The sequence below is a fragment of the Eurypyga helias genome, unplaced genomic scaffold, assembly GCF_000690775.1.
Source record: "Eurypyga helias isolate BGI_N326 unplaced genomic scaffold, ASM69077v1 scaffold18272, whole genome shotgun sequence".
In the NCBI taxonomy this organism is placed as follows: domain Eukaryota; kingdom Metazoa; phylum Chordata; class Aves; order Eurypygiformes; family Eurypygidae; genus Eurypyga; species Eurypyga helias.
This window is the reverse complement of record NW_010238374.1, coordinates 33,726-48,006: the sequence shown is the minus strand read 5'-3', so window position 1 is coordinate 48,006 and position 14,281 is coordinate 33,726. Positions and strand designations below refer to the sequence as shown.

The following is a 14,281-nucleotide window of genomic DNA, read 5'->3' as shown; positions in this document are numbered from 1 at the left end:
AGCCCGCTGCCTGCGGCCCCCCGCGGCTCCGCGTCTCGCTGGGAGCGGTTACGCCCGACTCGTCCAGCTGCGCGCCCGACGCTGGTCGGGTCGTGCGGGTTTTCCTGCGGCGCGTGTCTTCCCCCGGGTCACAGGTCAGCACGTAGTGCTGGCAGGAGGCTCCTGCGCGGGTTGCCTTTGTTGTACAAGCTGCCCCTGTAGTTAGATTCCTTAGATTCTTTGTAACACCTCGTCTTCTGATTAAGGCCGGATTCCGGTTTTAAACATTTCACTTCTTGATCCGCTGCAGTGGTTGAGCGCTGAGGCTTCACATCCAGAGCATAGCATCACCCGAGAGGGTGACCTCTCGGGGTAAGTGCCGAGACTTCTTTCTTAGGGAGACTTGCACGGTGCTTTGCCTTTAAGCTTTCTTTTCATTCCTCTGAGGCTTGTGTAACCCATCAATTCACACCATCGAATCCCAGAATGGTTTGGGTTGGAAGGGCCCTTACAGACCATCTAGTTCCAACCCCCCTGCCATGGGCAGGGACACCTTCCACTAGACCAGGTTGCTCAAAGCCTCATCCAGCCTGGCCTTGAACACTCCCAGGGATGGGGCATCCACAGCTTCTCTGGGCAACCTGTTCCAGTGCCTCACCACACTCTCCAGGATGAATTTTTTTGTGATGTCCTCCCTTCTCCCCCTCACCTCTTTCATCCTGTGTGTAAACTGTTGACAGAGTAAGATATTTCAGTGCTTTCTTTTCAGGGTTTCTGGAAGACCAGAAGCAACTCAAGTCTGTGAACTGGTAATATTTTGTTATTTCTTCCTTCCTTTGATTTTTGCGTAGTTTGGTGGAATGAAACAGCGTTTTGCGTTACTAGGTTATTCAGGCTGGTTGTTTCCTTTAGAAAACCTGCATTCAGGAGAATAAAGGAATGTGATTTTTGTGTGGCGCTGCATTGTTCTCTACAGTGTCTGACTCGAAACTGTAACACCAGAAGAGGGCAGAAGCAGCAGGAAGTACTGTAGCCGTTCTTGGGGTTTTTTTGCATGTTACATATTCACAGTGTGCTTCTGTGTACGTAGTTCTTCTCACTGTTGTGGATTCACAGTGAGAAGCAAAGCATGCTTTAGTGTGTTTTAATCATGTTAACATGCTAAGTGTTGCATGAGTTAGGAGATGTTTCGTTCTCTCTCCGGCAAAGGAAAATGTTAATGCTTATGCAGCCCTGAGGGGAAGGACTTGGGGTACTGGTGGGTGAAGAGCTGGACATGAGCCGGCAGTGTGCGCTGGCAGCCCAGAAAGCCAACCGTATCCTGGGCTGTATCCAGAGAAGCGTGGCCAGCAGGTCGAGGGAGGGGATTCTGCCCCTCTACTCTGCCCTTGTGAGACCCCACCTGGAGTGCTGCGTCCAGCTGTGGAGCCCTCAACATCAGAAGGATACAGACCGGTTGGAGCGAGTCCAGAGGAGGCCACGCAGATGCTCAGAGGGCTGGAGCACCTCTGCTATGGGGACAGGCTGAGAGAGTTGGGCTTGTTCAGCCTGGAGAAGGGAAGGCTCCGGGGAGACCTTACAGCACCTTCCAGTACCTGAAGGGGCTACAAGGAAGTTAAATCTAGGGAAGAAGTTCTTCCTGGAGAGGGTGGTGAGGCAGTGGAACAGGTTGCCCAGAGAAGCTGTGGATGCCCCATCCCTGGGAGTGTTCAAGGCCAGGCTGGATGAGGCTTTGAGCAACCTGGTCTAGTGGAAGGTGTCCCTGCCCATGGCAGGGGGGTTGGAACTGGATGATCTTTAAGGTCCCTTCCAACCCAAACCAGTCTGTGACTCCTCTTCTTCAGTTTGCCGGTGCGTTACTTTTCCTGAAGTCTGGATTTGTTCACCTCCTTTATCATCCACTTGATAAAAGGCTTCAGCGTTTCAGTGTGGAAAAAGTGATTATTCTGGTCCATTCGTTTCCTTCAGCATTTGTGCCCTAGTATCATATTTACTGATTTTTTTTTTCCCTCCTGTGTGGGCTGAAAGGAGCTAAAACCCAAGTGAACGGTCCCCTGCATGTCCTCCTGGTTTGGCTGTAACCTGGCATGCTGTCGTTGGTTTGCGCCAGCCTGGGACGGAACTGGCTCCGAGTCTGGCTTGTCTGAAGCTTCGGGCTTTACAGCTGAGCCAAGCCTGGCCGACTCCCTGGCGGACTGCTGTCGACTGACAGCTCTTCCCCTTATTTCCTTGAAAGCCAAGAGTGATTTCAGCCTGTCCCTCGTTCTGTCCCTCGCTTGTGCTCCGTGTGTGGTTTTCTTAAGAAAACACAGTGCCAGTTCAGTGGACGCCATGTCTGCGGGGGTAAATGTCCTCGCTCAGCTGAGACTGAAGGAACTAAATGTTGTGATGCTCTAAGTCGAAGCAGTGCGGACGGAGGTGCTACAGCCCCAGTCGACTGAGACCCTTTCAGATCTGAATGGAGGTGTCCAGGGTAACTCTTTGCATGAAGCAGGAATTTTTGAAAAATTCCATTGCGTCTGCATAAGGGCAGGATGGGAGAGGGAAAACGTAATGTGGGAACTAGGCGTGTGGCTGTTTGCCTGATGCATAATCGAGCATTGCTGCTGCTGCTGTTACACTTGTGTGTTCCCTTCCAGGCTGAGAATTCCGATAAATCAAGTGTAGAAAGTGATTCGGAGACTGAAGTGGAGCAGGTCTCTGTATACCATAAGCTCCTGGCTACCCTGAAGACTTCTCCTGAGTCTGAGAGTGAGGAAGAGGAAGATGAAAGTGAATCAGAAGAAGCTGGGGAAAGTGAGGCAGAAACGGACAGCGAAGGGTCCCAGGAGAGTGGAGAAGCAGACGGAGGTGAAGAAGAGAAAAATGACGTACCAGATCAGGAGGAAGGTAGTTTGTCTTTTCCTGTGCTTTGGTAAACGTTGTCTCAGTCAGAAAGTTCAAGTAACGTCTGGTTTTAGCCAGGATCCTGGTATAGACTGGCTTGTTGGCTGGGTGCTGCTCTGGCTTGGAGACTCTGTTGCTCCACTGCCTCTGTGTGGGTGGGAGCAGCAGCTGCTGAAGGATTTAGCAGGCGAGAGAGTAGCTGTGCTCATTTTCCGGCAGACAGCCCGCTGCTGCTTCCTCAGATGTTGTTTGTGCGGCAGCACAGAGGAAATCCACATGGAGCAGCATACCAGGGGTTCTCACCCGCTCGCGGGAGACGCAAGCTGTTCTCTCACACAGCATCTGGCCTGGCTGCTGCCACCGAGCGGGGGGAAAGGTTTGCCTTGTAGCAGCAGGAAGAATGTGTAAACTGGAAGGAAACCTCCTCTCCCTTATGACGAGGCATCCTCATTCATGCTCATTCTTTGAGCAACCTGGTCTAGTGGAAGGTGTCCCTGCCCATGGCAGGGGGGTTGGAACTGGATGGTCTGTAAGGGCCCTTCCAACCCTAACCAATCTGTGATTCTGTGAAGTCTGCAAAGAAATTCTGGGAGAGAGAAGTCAACTTTTTATTTTTTTCAGTTATTTGGGGTCTTTGGGAACTGAAATTTCTATTCCCTGGATGGGTTATTTCTTTATTTTGCTCTGGGGAGGTACACATTGTGTGGTAGGTAGCCTGTGGCTGGCTAGCCAGAAGTCGTCTTTCCTGTAGGATACTAAGCCTTTTTCTGTCTTTTTGGGTAGAGTATCAAAAGAGAAAGAATTGGTAACTCCAGGGAAACAACTTAGTCAGCAGGAGATAGCTACAGATCGTAACTTTTCCAGGAGAATATAACCCATTTCTCTCCCTGACCAGTTACAGGTACAGACACAGCAGAGCAGGCGCTTGGCCAGGAGCCGGCTGACGGCGCAGATACCTCTTGTGGCCCACGTCATGGGGTGATTGAGGAGTTTACTGATGTGAAACATGAATCTGAATTTAGCCTGGAAACCAATTTCATGGAAGAGGAGAGTGGAGACTGCGATGCAGATAAGAGAGACAGCAGTTCCTCACGAGCCGCCTCCCAAGGTAAACCGTGGGGTGTGTGTTTAGTCACCTGCTTCCGGAGCGGTGTCCAGAAACCTGCGTAGATGACCCAACGCCCTGACGATAGGCTGCGTAGCTTCTGGGTTCTTCCGCGACGCGATTCGCTGTAGCCAGCTCGCACGTGGGCTTTACAAATTGCATAAGGGACGCTTAGCGCTAACGCAGCCCTGCGCCCGAGCCGTTGCTGCTCTGTAGCCCCCATGGACTGGGATATGTCAGTAGTTTGTTACAAGTAAAGCTTGAAATAGCGGGAGCTAGAAACGTGCGTGGCGGAGGTGATCTAGCTGTGTTGCTCTGACAGCAGCTTAAGAAGCTAACGCAGCATGAAGGGCCCCGCAAGCCTGCGCGTGGCTGCGGGAAGCATTCTTGGCACAGGCAGCGGAGGAGATGATCGCAAAGCTGACCTGTGAGGGCGTCCTTCACAACCCAGTGGAGTTCGAGGTGAGATTCTGGGAAGCTTGGGGCCGCCAGAGTAATTTAGACAAATGCTTAGGGCACTCTGAATTTCGAAGGTCACGCAGAGGAGCCCGACTGCACCAGGATCAGGAAGGCGTGCGGCACCAGCAGAGCATCTCTGCGGTGGCTCCGAAGGGTGCAGCCCAGAACCTCAACGCCGCAGCGCGCTGAGGGGCGCAGTCTGCGCTTCCGTGTCGCAGCCGTCCCACCCTGCGCGGTACGAGTAGCTGCGTGCGTGGTCGTGCGAACGCACGGCGCCGGCGGAGCCTCTGTTCGGATTTCGTGCTCTGTGGGTTTAATATCGGATGGCCCTGTTTGAGAGAGAGAGAAATATGTCTGTAGCATCCCTGGCGATGCTGGCTTGTCATCTCGGAGCAGCAGCTGACATTAGATCTGGGAGGCAGCCTGGTTGAGACATGAAATGTGTGGAAGCATCCAAGGGCCATGTCCTTGAAGAAACAGCTCGTTCTCGTTACCGTGAGAATATTACTTAGGCTGTTGGCGTTGCATTTTAATGAGCAGCGTAGCTCTCCAACTGCATGCCAAGTACCCCCACAGCTTGATTCAGCCCGTAAACGCGCTCATTTGCAGCGGGTTCCTGCAGGTTGGAAGGGGCTTTGTAATCTGTTACAGATGATGAGTCACCTGAGATAGCGGGAAGGGCAGGGGTTTCTGCCCTGGTCCCAGGGTTGCTAGAATCCGAGAGGATGCATCACGCTGTGCCCCCTGCTTTTTCCGAGGAATCCCGGAATCAGCACAACTCAGCTGAAGAGAGGGCCCCTATCACAGTGAAGTGATAGTCTGTCATTTGCGGTGCGAAGATACTCTCAGCGGTGTCGTAATTAGCACGCGTCTTGATTTTCGCCTGGGTAGTGGTATGTGTACACATACCCTCTGGCAAGCACTGGGATGAGTTGTCTTCCTGCAGGGAACGCTGCTGTGCTGCAAGCAGCGCAAAGAGCTGGGCTTTCAAAGGAAGCTTTGTGCACGCGCGCCAGTGCCTTCGAATATAATCGGATTTCACGGTTCCTCGCTTCCCCTTGCCTTTCCTAAAAGAAACACTGGTTAGATAAATCAGGCTTTTGCTCGCTTTGGGCGATTTTTTGCCTCCCTTCCCCAAAACCCGTCTAATCTCTCTGCTTTGTCACAAGCGGTATTCGTATCACCGGCCGAAGCTGCCAGGCCCGGGGCAGAGCTGTTTGTCGCTGAGGAAGGGCAGCACGTTCACTTAGGTCTCGCTCCCGGCAGCACGTTTCACCTGCACGGGATGGATGTGTCGGAGCTTAAGGCAGAAAATTCCCACAGTTTTCCACTGCATACCACTTTCCTGTCCAACACTTGTTTTGTGACTGGAAGTTCTCCTACTTCCATAAGTGCTTGTTTTTTCTTTTTTTAAAGCAATCTGTCAAATCTGTTCTCTCTGTTCTTGTCGAGAGGATTTGACATCTTTTCTCTCGTCTCCAAGTACTTGGAACTAACTAGTTGGAACTGTGGAGTTGGCCCGCGTGGAGCTGGTGGTGTCATTTGCAGATCCGTTCTGAAGCCTGATTCCAGTATTAGCTACAGTAGTTCTCGGGATAACTTTTGTTGTTGTTGTTACAAATAGATCCCTTTAAACAGCACGTCGACAAAGAACTTGAAGACAAAGAAGTAGAAAAGATGTCTACGCTTCCTAAAACTTCAAGTCAGAGCAAGGTGAGAGTGTTCTGTAGCCATCCAGAGTTCCTAAGGATGCCTGGATGAAAAGGACTCTCGTATTTATACAAGTGAAGTAGATTAATAATTGATTATTAGCTGTTGGCACTGGACTTGTCAAGATGCTGTTGCTGAAGTGTTTTCTTCTTAAGTGCTGAGCGGGAGTTGAAATCCAAGGTCTGCTGTTGTGTGGGCCTAGGGCAACACATCTGAAAAACAGGGCGTTGGGGTTGGCTCGCTAGGGCCAGACCCACGGGTTTAATACTCGTGGTGGAAGCGGGGCTGGTTTCTGAGTGGTGACAGCGCGATGCCAGGCATGTGCTCTGCAGCTGAACTCCTCGGGGGCCGCCTACGGTCTGACAAGCGCTTGTGGTGCACTTTGGTGTGTCTCTCTACACGTTCACAAGCCAGTAAAGGGGAAGTTAGTACTTAGGTTGATAACATTGGAAATACCAGGTGGATTTCAGGGCCAGAAAACCACCTCCTTGCTTGAGAGAGAGTGCTGGTTTTCAAACTGCTCGTTTTTAGACAAACCTTTGCTTCCTAACTTTTTCATATCTGATTTTGTTTTGGAGGGTTGCCTTGCATCCTGGTCAGCCATATGCTGGGTGGCACTCGTTGGAAGATGTCCAATGGTTAGTCAGTCAGAGAGAAAGCTGTGATTTTCTTCATTTTAATTTTATTCTTTTCTTTTTTGGATTATGGTGCCCCAAAATACCAGTGCCACCTGCAACAGTGCGTGATGTACCTTTGCTTAACTTGGGGCAGCTGCTTTATAGAGAGGGGTGTAGGACAATTTGCATAGCCGAAGGCTTGAAGTTGAGTGGTTTCCCCTGCCACACGGATAGCTTTTGCCCTCAAAATCAGACAGCTCCCAACCAGATTTAGCATTTAGCAACCGACTCGCAACTTCCAGGTTTAGCCCCTAATGGGATTTTGGTTCCATCTTTAACCAAAGTACATACCTCAGTGCGGCTGACTGGTAAGCGTGGCTGGACGCCGGGGCCCGCGTCTTGTCCCCGCGTTGCGGCACTGATGCGCTGGGTGGGTTAGGCACAAACGGCATCCTTCCTCGGTTTTCTCATCTGTGAAATGATAGTTATGGACACAGCGCTGCGAAATACATTGAGATCTACTGAGTTCAGGTGTATTGTCATTTACCCTGGTAGACTCCAAGGAGGAGATGACATATTTAAAAAAAAAAAAAAAAAAAAAGTTTCAGCTTGTACTGTGGCAAGGTATTTCTCGGATTTCATGAACTGTGGTGTGTGTTTTGGCGTGTGCTGAGTGGGGTATGCATGACTCCTTGTTGCTGTTGGTTTTTTTTCCAGTGGCCAAGGCTAGGCCAACTGACTTTTTCTTCCACGCTGGAGAAATGTCAACCTTGGAAAGCCGACAAAGAAGTTGATGTGAAACACCTTCATCTTCACAAGCCTCTAGAAACCACTTGGCCGAAAGTGAATAAACCGTTTCTGTCCTCCATGAACAAAGCAAGCGATCCCCCTTTTACCCCGTTACAAAGGGAGCTCTTCTGCATCATGAACACCTACCGGGACCTGTTCTACCCGGAAAGGAATGCTTTAACCAACGGTGAAGAGATCCGGCATGCGTACTGCTTGCACGCCTTGAACCACGTTCTGAAGGCCAATGCCCAGGTGCTCAGCAACAACACCAAACGAAGAGACCAAAAGCCGGGGACTGTCAGCGATGACCACAGGGATCAGGGGCTCACCAGACCCAAGGTGAGAGGGCTTCGTTACGGTGGTTCCCCCACCCCCGTCCCGGCTGCCTACTCAGGCTGCATCAGCACCCTGGTGGGTTATCCAGCGGTACTCCTCTCGCGGCTCTCTCGGGCGGCCTGGCCTTAACGGTTTTGATTGTTGGGATGCCCCATGGGGGCAGATCTAAGTCAAAAAGAGTGACTGCGTGTAGTTAGCTGTGATCGTTTGTTTTTAATGGGTTATTCTGCTGTAACGGGCGATCTGCAGGTGCTGATGATCGTGCCCTTCAGGGAATGCGCTCTGTGGATCGTGCATATTTTCATCAGCCTTCTTGAAGTGAACGACAAAAGGAAAATAGACGTGAGTAATAAGAAGCGCTTCAAAGGGGAGTTCGGCTCTGACCCAGAGGAGAAGCCCCCCAACCTGAGAAGACCTGAGGATTATGAAGCCGTCTTTGCTGGCAACATCGATGACCACTTCAGAATCGGTAATGACCTGCCCAGCAGGTGATTTTTAGCTTCTAACGAACTGAGAAGGGACAAGTCCTCCCGACACGTCTAGGAGCTCTCGGGGCTGGAAGTTCTGGGGAGACTGGGCTCTGTGATAGTCATGCTGGTTTTGCACTGGCAACTTCGATTTTTCTGAAAATCTTTCCTGCCTTGCCAGAATGCAAGAAGAAAGAGGAAATACAAAAGTCATGATTTTAGCATCCGGATCAGAGGCACTTAAAATGCAGTGATTGCATTGGTGTAGCAGGACTGCCCACACCTCGTTTGGGAGAGGATAGCCTTGATTAGGCAGCAATGTCTTTCATGTTTTTAAAAAAGAAATACACCCCCCAAAATCTTTTGGGCTTAATTAGGCTATTCACAATGTCTCTTGTAATCAGGCATGGTTGGAACAAAATTAAAGCTCGGTACGGAGCAAAGCAGTTCCCTGCTGGGCTGCCCATGGTTCTCAAGGAAGCAGAGGGGTAGCCAGCAGGGAGGACTGTTGGATAAGCAGCAAGCGGGAGACTGTGTCGTAATACCGTCACCTCATGCTGCTTTAGTAGCTCAGCGTGCAGAGATTAGCTGGTGGCTTGCTCCCTGGAGCTGCTGTGGTGACTAGGCAGTTTTTCTGACTTGACAGATCGGAGGCTTTTGGAATTATTGCCCCTTGAAAGATAAATTGGCATCCCAAGAGATGTAATGTTGCAGTTGAAGATGCGAGCAGGTCACAGATTCACAGAGTGGTAGGGGTTGGAAGGGACCTCTAGAGATCACCTAGTCCAACCCCCCTGCCAGGGCAGGATCACCCAGAGCAGATCACACAGGAACAAGTCCAGGCAGCTTTGGAAAGTCTCCAGCGAAGGAGACTCCACCACCTCTCTGGGCAGCCTGTTCCTGTGCTCTGTCACCCTCACAGGGAAGAAGGGTTTTCTCATGGTCAGGCTGAACCTTCTGTTTTCCAGTTTATGGTGTGCTACTCAGTCTTTCTGGCTTCCCCAGTGACCACCGCTCTGCTGAGAGGATCTTATTTCCAGTAGCACAGTCGTTTTCATTTCAGTCCTCTCCCATAGCACAGCCCACTTGATCCACTTCCCAGGTGTGAATAAACGCTCCAGGGCTGTTACTTGCGGAAGATGCAGAGTAATTATTCTTTCTTACTGTGCCTCGTGTTACTTCTGCACAAAGGTCTGATTTCAAGCATGTGTTTTATGCCTCGCTAAAACCACCTTCTCACATTTTTAAACAGAGGAAGGACTTGATGTTGTTAAACTTCGTGTATGCCATGACAAGTGATATCTTCCTGGAAATTCAGCCAGTTGTGCCCCTTGGTTGTTCTTTTCCTTTCCATTTTTATCCCTGGATCACAACAGAGAGCAGCAGGGGTCCCTGCTGATGTCTCTCTGAAATTCTTGCAAGTGCCTGCAGCTTTGCCCGTGGGAGCTGGCCTCGCACGGGGAGGGAGAGAAGCTGGAGAGAGACCTTTGCTGGGCAGACCATAGCGGGTGCTTTGAACATGGTCTGCACTGCCTGGATGTTCAAGATGCGAAAACTGTGGGTCCTAGCAGTGTGCCATGTAGTTAAGACACAGAATCACAGAATGGTTTGGGCTGGAAGGGACCTTACAGACCATCCAGTTCCAACCCCCCCTGCCATGGGCAGGGACACCTTCCACTAGACCAGGTTGCTCAAAGCCTCATCCAGCCTGGCCTTGAACACTTCCAGGGATGGGGCATCCACAGCTTCTCTGGGCAACCTGTTCCAGTACCTCACCCCCCTCTCTGGGACGAACTTATTCCTGGTATCTAATCTAAACCTCCCCACTTTCAATTTAAACCTGTTCCCCCTTGTCCTGTCACTACAGACCCTTGTGAAAAGTCCCCCCCAGCTTCCTTGCAGACCAAACAGAATAGGTAACAGACCCCAAGGGGTGCATAAGGTAGCTGGGCACACACCCTGCATCACGCGGTGTGAGCAGCAGTGCCAGCGGGGGCACAAGGCGGGTTGTGCTTTCAACCGTCATCGCACAAAGAACCTTTGCTTTTGCCTTTTAGTAGCAGTTCCTGTGGCTGTGTGAGTAAAGGCACTTTGGAGTCTTTCACGACAGATTAAGTTACTGTAGTACCTAATGCAGAGACCAGAGTCTGGAATTTAGGGAGAAAGGAACAGTTAAATAACTTCTGCTTTTTTTTTTCTTAAGTTCTTCAGTCGCTTTTTTAGCAGAAAATCACAAAAAATGTTTTGGCTAAATGAAGTGTTGTCCAGGCTATGAAAAATCTGGAAAAACATCCTACTGAAAGAGTTTGCCAAACTTCATGAGAATCTGCCACACGCTTGTCAAATTTTGAGCACCCTGGCCTAGTGGAAGGTGTCCTTGCCCATGGCAGGTGGGTTGGAACTAGATGGTCTGTAAGGTCCCTTCCAACCCAAACCAGTCTGTGATTCTGTGATTCTATGATAAATATGGGTGTGGGGGGAATAAGCACTTCTCGGGGGGGGGAAAAAGGAGCTTCGGGCAGATGGGTGTTGTCCAGCTACAACAATTAGTGTGTGTTCAGGGCAAGGAGGTGCAGGCAATTACTGTTACAGAGCCTGCTGGAAGGAAAGGGTTGAGAATTGACCTTAACTAGGACAATGCTGTCGATTGTTGCCGGACAGGGGTTGCGATTCTCCAGAAGAGTATGAGATTGTATGCGCCGTTTTACTCCTCGGATATCATCATTGCCTCACCCCTGGGCATGAGGACTGTTATCGGCGCAGAGGGGGAGAAGAAGAGAGACTTTGATTTTCTGTCATCGATAGAAATTCTGATAATCGATCAAGCAGACGTTTACCTGATGCAGAATTGGGAACACGTTCTGGTGCGTTTTCTGTCTGTCTTCATTTTTGTGTTGTGCTGTCTCTCGCTGGTCTGATATACCTCAGTTTTGGCAGTGAGCGGTATTGCTGTTTTTTTACTGACTTGATTCCAGACTTATATTCTTGTATATTTTCCTCCCTCCACCCTGATCTTTTCCTTACACTAAGAATATCCTTTCTACAGGTTTTGGGTAGTATTCAGCACCTGTTCTTCATAAATCATGGCATTTGGTGCTTTAGTAGCATATGTCATCAGAGATGGGTTTTTGGACAGTTTTAATCGTCTTGCAGGGGGAGATGATGATGATTCTGCTAATCACAGCCGGGACAAAGTAGGCCAGCTGTCCGCTTGCCCGGTGTCTGGGTCAGATTGCAGCTGGGTGAGGCTCAACAACCTAATGCCGGTTCCTGCAGGGAGCAATAGGAGCTGGTGCTCGTCTCCCCCGACTGGAGATGCTCAGCATTAGTCATGTCCCAGGTTAAACAGTCTGAGGATTTTCCTGTGTGTGTACTGAGGATGTAGTTTGGACTGTGGCCAGCAGTACCCTTGCTTGTTGGCTTCTGGTGAATACAAGTTTTCAGGGTTGAAGGGTTGGGTTTTCTTCCGCCCAGACACACCTTCGAGGTACCTGGGTCGTGCATTTGGACGGAGTGACGTTGCTGTGTGTTTTGAACGAGCCCAGCATGTGTCTTGCGTCCTGGGCAGTCCCAGGAAAGGCACGTCAGTCTACACGATGTCCAGGGAGTCGGTCCTGGAGCCCGGTTCCTGGTTTTCTTTTTTCCCTTCTGGCGGCGATGCCAGTCCTAGCATCGTTCAGGGAGGCCAGAATGAAGGGCACGTCTTCACTTGCACCCACACTCGCCACGGGAACCGCACTCGAGCGTCTGTTAGCTCAGAAGTCTTGGGCCTGTTGCCTTCAGTACAAACAAATCCATTAGACTTGCCACACAGGAGAAGGTTGGAAGCAAAGGTTATTGTTACTGCTGACTGAAGAGATGGCAGCTTTCCGCTCTGTGGCATGAGATCAAGTAGATTACTCTTGCTGTGGTCAATAAATTCTGGGCAGTGGTGTCTGGGGAGATCGCTACTGGCTTGTATCCTGCTGTCTTGCTCGTCCCTGCCCACTTTCTCGCTGCGGTTAAGGCCCTTGCAGTCTGGGCGCAGGGCTGTCAGTCCGCAGCGGCATGTTTCCGTCTCTCTGTGCAGCACCTGATGAAGCACATTAACCTGCTGCCTCTGGAGTCCCACGGGGTAGACTTCTCCCGCGTGCGAATGCTGAACCTCAATAACTGGTCCAAGTACTACCGCCAGACGCTGCTCTTCAGCGCCCTTCAGGACCCCCAGATCAACTCCGTCTTCAGCAAACACTGCTTCAATTACGCGGGGCAGGTGAGGTCGCAGGCGAGCCGAAAGCCCGTCTTAAACGCTGGCGGAAGGGAGGGGGAGAGGGGCAGAAAACCCAGAGCATGGGAAAATTCCCTAACTCAGCTGTAGGAAGCCTGTCTGTGTGCCAGTCATTTCCATTACCCAGGGATTTCACTCTGGGTCTCCATGACGCTGCGTGCCAATTTCTCGTGCTGTGCCAAAGGCACGGAGAGCTACTCTGCTTCCAGCGGTACTCGTTTGATCCTTTTCTTTTGTGGGTAGCTGCTTCGTGTCAGAAATCACATTCTGGTTTTTGTTAATTTGACACACACAGGTTATCTTGTTTTATTTATTTTGTTGTTACACGGAGAGTTCGCCCGCCTCCCTATCTTCTTCCCTCCTACTGTATAAGCAGCGCAAACTGCTGTTACTTTGCGAGAAACAGGAAAAGTCAACACCCTGGTTGTCCGTCTCGGGTATAGGGAAGTCGGGGCGTAAGCAGAGCTCGGGTATGTTTAACAGATCTGGCGGGTGGGCGTGAACGGCTCTGCCTTGGAGCCCTCTTCGGGACGGCCTTGTGCGCTGCTCGCGGGTGTGCCTTACGAGTGGAAAGCTGGCTGGAGCGTGGCTGCCTTGGACATCCTGCTTCCCTGAACATCCTTCTCCTCTCTTCTTCCAGGTGGCTGTCCGCAACGTGCCACTCAGTGGCTCCATTAGCCAAGTTGTGGTCCAGCTTCCTCATGTTTTTCGGAGGCTAGAAGCTGAAAATATAAGCTGCGTAATAGATACAAGGTACTCTGTCTTCCAGACTCCTCTGCTATGCCCTAACGACTCCAATTTCAGGTTTAGCCGAGTGTACGGTTTCCTGGTGAGCACGACGCGATGTCAGCACGGAAGCACGCCATCGTTAGTCTGCAGGGGCAGGCCAGGCTCTGCACAGGTGGAGGGGAGCACTGAACTTCTCCTTGCCAAAGGCACTGGAGAATACAGCCTGGGAAAGGGATACTGGTCTCTACCATAACAGTGTAGTACAAATAAAGCCTTTGGCTTTGATCTGCTACACGTGTAGAAATCCGATGGAGTTAAAGAAGGAGAAGTGTAGTCAGAATCCTCTGTAGTCTGCTCTCTGATGATGGTCCTGTTTGAGGTCATATCAGTGTTGGAAAGCCAAATACTAACTCTGGTTAAAATGTATTTGTTTTCTTAACTGAGGTTTCGGTTTTTCGTCGACAAAGTTTTGCCCGAGTACCGCGATGCCATCATGTCACACACCCTCATTTACGTTCCGTCCTATTTCGACTACGTGCGCCTTCGCAACTACTTCAAGAAAGAAGACCTGAATTTCACTCACATCTGTGAGTACTCGAAGAAGGCTGCTGTCTGCAGGGCAAGGCGGTTCTTCCTAAAGGGAGAGAAGCAGTTTTTACTCTTCACTGAGCGCTTCCACTTCTACAAAAGGCAAGTTGTGCACCGTGTTTTCCTTTGACTTGTGTGTATTCTGCTTTGGAAGCAAAGCCTAATCATAGAATCACAGACTGGTTTGGGTTGGAAGGGACCTTAAAGATCATCCCATTCCAACCCCCCTGCCATGGGCAGGGACACCTTCCACTAGACCAGGTTGCTCAAAGCCTCATCCAGCCTGGCCTTGAACACTCCCAGGGATGGGGCATCCACAGCTTCTCTGGGAAACCTGTTCCAGTGACTC

At 50.7% G+C, this 14,281-nt stretch overlaps 1 protein-coding gene across 1 annotated transcript in view; it reads left to right on the top strand.

Annotated features, from left to right (window-relative positions):
• Positions 1-289: 289 nt before the first annotated feature.
• Positions 290-14,281, top strand: part of DIEXF (digestive organ expansion factor homolog (zebrafish)) — a gene marked incomplete at its 5' end in the record, with an annotated part of 15,535 nt that continues 1,543 nt past the window's right edge. Inside the window, 11 exons of the mRNA XM_010147823.1 lie at positions 290-351; positions 749-788; positions 2,619-2,868; positions 3,767-3,973; positions 6,054-6,142; positions 7,474-7,884; positions 8,131-8,350; positions 11,010-11,212; positions 12,418-12,600; positions 13,256-13,368; positions 13,789-14,034. Of these exons, the coding sequence (XP_010146125.1) occupies positions 290-351; positions 749-788; positions 2,619-2,868; positions 3,767-3,973; positions 6,054-6,142; positions 7,474-7,884; positions 8,131-8,350; positions 11,010-11,212; positions 12,418-12,600; positions 13,256-13,368; positions 13,789-14,034 (2,024 nt within the window). The remainder of the gene's footprint in view (positions 352-748; positions 789-2,618; positions 2,869-3,766; positions 3,974-6,053; positions 6,143-7,473; positions 7,885-8,130; positions 8,351-11,009; positions 11,213-12,417; positions 12,601-13,255; positions 13,369-13,788; positions 14,035-14,281) is intronic.